A 6,910-nucleotide genomic window follows, 5' to 3' on the forward strand; every position below is an offset into this window, starting at 1 on the left:
CTGGAGGACATCTGAAATTCTCGTCAGCACTGGCAGGGGCTGAAGCAGACAAATAAATCTGCTTCAGCAAGCCACTCACTTTGACTTGGCCGAGCTGTGAAATTGCAAGAGCATAGGTTGCAGGCACCTCAAAGGGAGCCAGCAACCTAGGCTTGACTTGCGCATGTCAAGATAATATCTTGACAGAGCGTAATTTCGGATAAGCCATCACAGCAACGCCATTGGCCAACTGATTAGCCGCCACTGGTGTGGATTGAGCATCCGTTTGTGTTTGGCATTGCAGGCGGATGATGATCTGTTTCTGCTGTTCAAGGACTTGGGGAAGTAAGTACAGAGCTGCGGTACGAAATGCTGCAAAATCAAGCTCGACGATGGTTGGAACCCCTGTGGTGTTTCGACTATCATGAAATATACTAAGATGACCCTCCAACTTCAGCGGCAGATATGAATCCGCAGACGTCATATGACAATGTTGGTTAGCCATCCCCTCCGGTGAAATCAAAAGGTCGTCATGAAAATGACGGCTCCGCCGGACGTTAGTTCTCAGAGCTCCAATGCTTGGAGGGAGCAGACGTATTTATTGGCTTTATGGCCCAATTTTTTTTCCTCTTTTGTTGTTGAAAGTCGTCTTTGTATATGTTATCTGTGATTAATTAACAGGAGTAATTACATAACCTGACAACTGCCAGAGGATCATCAGATATAAATTAACATCACCAAAAAGACTGGCTAAAAAGCTGGATATCATCAACTACAACTACAGCATCTAAGGGAGAAGTACCCGTATGTCCAGAATAGCAATTATGGATTAGAATTGGCGCCAACTGTTCCTCTACTGCCTTGATCAAAGCTTCTCTAATTACTACACGGGCCAATAACAAGAGGGAGATAAATCAACGATCTGTTTTCTGTTCCTTTTGTTCTTTCCATGTGGTTTTGGACTTGGGAGTTGGAAGGCTGTATTGCTCGAACTTGAAGATGTAGGACTAAAGTTGTATGATTTCTAGATATGATGAAACTTTCACCATTACTAACTTTTGCTTAGAATTTTTGTTTCCAAGAAAAAAAAATTTGGTATTATAACAAATAATAGACATCATATTTTAGGATAAAGTATGAGAATTAATCTTTTATACATAATCAGTGTAAGAATTTATTGTGCTTGCAAATTTAGACGTATCCTATACATATATAAAAAGTAGTTTGCTTCTGACTCTTGGGAATTTTTCATCTGTCTTGTGGAGGAGTATTTTAGGGAGTGAAAAAATGACATGGCAGATTTTGTGCAAAGAGTACAAGCTGGTTGATGTTGTAATAATAGTGTGTTCTCTATATTGCCCTCTTTTGGCTTAGTTTGTGACAGACGGTTGGGAAATGAGCATTATTCTCTGTAGGGGTATTTTGGGTAGAGGGAAGTAGGGAGAAATGGTGAAACCTAACATACAACATGATAATACTTTTGCCAATGTTGGTTGCCTATTAACATGCCCTCTTAAGCGGGCACATAGCTTTTAAATAATGAACTTCATGGCTTAAATCTGACATAAGAGCGATAAAGCTTTGATGGAGAGAGCTTTAAAGGAGGGTACTTGGAAAAATCGTTTGTGTAACCGATGAATAGAGTAAGTGTGTTTGAATTGGTGAATTATCCCAAAAATATTTTGTTTATAACATAAACACATTTTTCAATTCACCTTTTTATATTTCCAACTACTTTTTTATCTTACATATATCACATCATAAAAAATGTTACAGTAATTATTTCAAATAATACTCTATCCAAACACACTTACTGTGTAACGCAACAAGTGAGTCATTTTTGTTTGGATTGTAAATTATTTGAGATATTTTTACTGTAACACTTTTTGTGATGTGATGTATGTGAGATAAAAAGGTAATTGGGAAGATAAATAGGTGTATTGGAAAGTGTAATGATGATGTAAGCAAATATATTTGGCCAAATAATCTGCTGTCCAAACAAACTTAATTTGCAGTCAATACAAATAATATTGCAATATTTTTGAGCTACCATAACCGATGAATGGTGTCACCGGAGCGAGTGAAGCATTTATTGCAGTACTTTTGAGCTACCGGCCAGTAATGGAAATTCTATACATATTAAACAATCTTGGCTCACATATTTGTGGTTAGAAAGGTATAGTCATTTCATGCTGCAATTTCACCATTTTTTATGTGTAGGAAGTAGATTAGATACACGTTAATATGCGTGGGGAATTTTTTAATATTTGCTAACTATAATATTTGTGAATTGTCAATTTTACTTTTTTAGGCGGCAAAGTGGTTTGCATATATAGGGATTTCTGGTGAAGGTAAGCTCTGAATCTTCGCTCCACAAATGGTGCATGCCAATTGTATATTTATGTATAGGATTCTTTACCCAATGGTGTGACTATTTGTGTAAATATCTCTGCTTATTGTGCTTTATATATTAATTTAAATGCTTTGTTTAGCCTACTTGACAAAGGTGTTGCTTTCAGCATTTAATTTATTTATCATTGTTTTGCAGTTGCTCTTATTTATTGGAATTGAGTTGTTGTTGGTTAAATATGATGTAAACCTTTGGGCATCCCTATATTTGCCACCGCTGTGATGGCATATGCAAAATTGACCTCATTTGCACTGCACTGATATTTAGGATGGTTGGATGTAATGATAAATTTATTGCTAAAAAACAAATTCGTAATGAAAGATCAAGGCAGAGATATGGTTCGTCATCCATTGAACAAAAAGAAAAAATTCGTGAAAAACAACCGCAAGATTATAAGAGACGTAAAGCAGTTGAGAAAATTGTTGGACCTCCATTTCAACCCATGATGGGGAAATTTGCTGGTGTCCTTATTGTGAGTGTTGGAAATTTGCTGGTTCTTTTGTTGCAACTACACTTATTGCAATTTTTCTCATTGTAATACCAAGCTCATTCTTCCGCTTTCATGGTTAAAAATTATAATTTCCTACAATTCCTTTCACAATCATACGTCGTAATGCATTACAAATTACATCGGATACAACTACACTTATAGCCACCAACATCTACAAGTTAATACACCAAAACCAACCCACAAGTCAAAACACCTGCGCCATGCGCCGACAGACCCCCTAGTGTTACATTATAAATTTACCTTTTTCACATATGTAGCATGCATCTACAAGTACTAGTATAATAGAGAATAAAAAGTTAATCTGAATTATTTTTGCAAGCTGAAGTTAGCCTTTGATGCTCTTTCTTGCTTCCCCTTCCCTTTCCTAGTTGATTCAAGAGACAGACAAAGATGAGGATTGAATAATTTGCATGCATAAAACTTCTTTGAATGTTGAATATAATTGGATTGGTAGCCGATGCATTGGAGGAAAATCTCAGGTCAGCAATACTTGATCATGTGCTGCTCAATTATAATCCTATAGGATGATGATTATCTACCATTAGTGGCAGCTAATAGCACTCCATTCATACTACCGTTCATGTGCAATATTAATGTACTTGGTCAACCTTAGTTAGTTGGATCCAAATTTGAAAAATGTTTTTCTAATTTTATAGCACCAATAAAAATTAACTTGTTCAAAGAAAAAAAAATGAAAATCGATCTTTAATTTTAAGGGATCTAAGCATGCGTTGTAGCAAAAATCTTTGTTTGGAAATCTTCTGTGATATAGCACAGACCTCTGTTTACCATCTTTGTTTTTCCATCATAAATTACTCTAATCCTTCCTGGAAGTCAAATTGTTATCCACAAATAAACATCGATCATATTTTCTTTTCTTGGTAAAATACAGAACTTGGTACATCAATTAAACATCTTCGTTATTCAATAAAATATACATCATATTTTATGTATAAATTGATACGTTGACAAGCATAAAAAAGCAAAAAAATCTTGCATCTTAAGGCAATTCTAGGCATCAAGATGCCCACATATGTACTCTTTCTTTGTCCAGATTTCTAGTCATATATACGCCACTATTCCCCACAATGCCTAAGAGAAAATATTTTACTTCTTCCTGAAGAAGTCATCATTGCATTTCATTGACAATTTTGCAGAACGTGACTTCAACAATATATTGAAAAAAATATGTGGAACTGAGAACACTTTGACCCCATGTCCTGGGATAATAGTTGAAACCAACCTACTTTAGAAGAATATTAGTTAAGACTAATCATTAGTACTTAAAACATAGTGAAGACTGATTTCTTCTTCTTAAATAAAGAAGCCAACATTTGACATAAAAGAGCTTGGAAACTGATACCTTGTTGACCTAAGATAAGTGGACCAGTTATGAGTTATCCACTCTGTCAAAGACAAATACTCTGATAGACATCATCCAATGAGGGCCAAAAATAAAAATAAAATGACACGGAAACTGGAATATATATATATAAGCCATATACAATGTCAGAAATCTCAGCAGAACGTGTCCTCGTACTGCAGAGATAACAAAATAGGGTGATGGTATCGAAATTAATGGCATCAGCAGCTTTAGTTTAGCTAGCAGATCATAGAAAATTGATTTGCAAATTTCCTGTTAGGAGTCAGGATGAGCAAGATCATATTAGTGAGTCGTGATAATGAAAAAGCTAAATCTAACATTATCAGCAGCAGCAGGGGATATGCCTAGTTCTGGGACTTGATTTTCCTTTCTCTGATGTTATACATTAGAATTCACAGCGCATATGTTTCCTTTGAATTCCTCCTGCAATACTTGTGGAGCAATAGTATAATCTTTTCCCTCATATCCATGTAAAAGACAATCAAGATTTGCCACAAATAGGTACAAAAAGTGCAGTAAAGCTCTTCCTGTGTAAAAGAAGTGGACTATAATAGTAAGTAGAACAGAAGAAATGGGTGAAAGCATATCAGCGAAAGCAAAGTTACACCTTTGATGGTTTCCCTGACATCAAGAATAGAATATAAGCTATACAAAAAGAGCATCCTTGTTAACCAATTGAAACAATTGTTCAAGGGGTTTCCATGTCCATAGTTTTACACAATCAGATGCATTTAGGATGTATATTACTCCACAAAAGCACTTCATAAGCATAACATTTCTGTAAAAACAATGCTGAAAAGACATGACCATGAGGCTGATATTATGGAAAATTTTCAAAAGGCAAAACCTCACACTTCAAGAAAACAGCCATTAAGAAATAAAGAATCGTGCACTTTTGTCTTTTGATCATTATCTCACACCCCAAAATCAACCATGGCTCAATAGAAAGCACAAAACTAGAGCTTTCTGCTGCGATAAAAGTTGTAAAGGGAATCGCCATACACAAAATTAGATCTTTCTCTCTTTGTGAATGTAACTATATGGTAAATTAAACAAATCCCACCTCCAATAATTAGCAAACTTTTCCCTAATCTAAAATGAACCATTTAAACTGCTTACTCTCATTTACAACATTTTGACAATAAAACCAAGAAGATAATCAAGAATACAATTGAAGATAGCCCAATTGCAACACCAAGAACAACCTTACTAGTGCCACCATGATGGTCCCGGTTGGGGCTGGCATTATCACCACTATTGTCATTATCATCAGAGCTATCACTTGAACTTTCTAGAGATGAATCCTTAGCTGGAGGAGGGGACATAGGCAATCCATGTTTATCACAAGGAGCAATCCCCATCTTCACTTTCACAGCAAAACTTGAATGATTATAACATAAATTATCATTGCTACCAATCTTGAAAACCTCCAATTTCTTCAGGAAAGAAGCATTAAAAGGCAAAACCCCATGAAAACTGTTATTTTCAAGATTCAAGTACTTCAACTTCTTCAGGTCGGAAACGAACTTGGGAACTGTTCCATTTAGCTGGTTAGACCCCAGATCAAGATGGACCAAGTCCGGCATTGCTGCTATCGAATCCGGGATCGACCCTGATAGTGAATTTGAGGCCAACGACAGATTCTGCAGCGAAGTCAAGTCCCCAATACCAGGAGGGATTTCTCCATCAAGCGAATTGGATGACAAATTCAGGACCAAAAGATTCTCCATAACATTTAAGGAAGAGGGTATTTTCCCGTTTAGCTGATTGCCAGACAAATCTAAATGCGTGAGATTCGGATGCCAATGTTTTGGGAGAAATCCAGTGAGATTTGTGCGTGAAATTGTAACAGAACGCAAGTTTTTCATGCTGCCAAGGATTATAGCAGGGCCACTAGCAATAACAGTCACATGGGAAACAGTTAAATCAGTTACATTTAGTAACCTACTTAGCCAAACTCCAGTGAGTTTCTTGAGGCTATTGATGCATGTGAAAGAGTGAAGATTTGAGGTGAGCTCAGAGGGGAAGCGAATGGGAGAAATGGGGCAGTCAATAAACTTAAAAGAAGTTAAAGTTGAGAGGGTTTTCAGAGCTGTAAGAGACAGAGCAACATCATCTGAGCAATTGGCTAAGGTGAGAGAAACGAGGTGCCTAAAGGGCTTGGAGGAATCGCAAATCATGGTGGAGTTGTGGAGGGGAGAACAGGGGTTTTTGCCAGTTGGGATGTTGAGGGATTGGAGGGCTCTTACTTGTTTTGGGTCCAGTAAAGAGGCGGAGGTGGGAGTTGGAGTGGAAGGTGTGGGTTTTGCTGGGGTTGGGGAGGATGCTGGGGTTGGGGAGGTGGAAGGGCGGGGTGCAGTGGGAGCTTTAGTTGGAGAGATGGTGGTGGGAGGGTGGAGGGAAGTGGAAGGGCTGGGTGCAGTAGGAGCTTTAGTGGGCGAGATGGTGGCGGGAGGGTGGAGGGAGGCGGAGAGAGCGATGGAGGAAAACTGGAGGAGGAGGAAGAAGATGAGGGGGCCAAGGATGAAGAACGGTGGAGCATCTGATGATGCCATTTTTTTGTGTTTTCTTGGAAGAATGTGTTGGAGAAGATTGTGTAATGGCAGTGAAGAGTGAGGAGGGTCAA

At 37.7% G+C, this 6,910-nt stretch overlaps 1 protein-coding gene across 1 annotated transcript; it reads right to left on the minus strand.

Moving 5' to 3' along the window:
• Positions 1 to 5,154: 5,154 nt before the first annotated feature.
• LOC113763539 (receptor-like protein 51) lies at positions 5,155 to 6,910 on the minus strand. The gene has a single exon (XM_027307373.1). It carries the CDS (start codon positions 6,837 to 6,839, stop codon positions 5,406 to 5,408), a length of 1,434 nt encoding a protein of 477 aa, XP_027163174.1. The 5' UTR covers positions 6,840 to 6,910; the 3' UTR covers positions 5,155 to 5,405.

This window comes from Coffea eugenioides, chromosome 2 (assembly GCF_003713205.1).
Source record: "Coffea eugenioides isolate CCC68of chromosome 2, Ceug_1.0, whole genome shotgun sequence".
In the NCBI taxonomy this organism is placed as follows: Eukaryota; Viridiplantae; Streptophyta; class Magnoliopsida; order Gentianales; family Rubiaceae; genus Coffea; species Coffea eugenioides.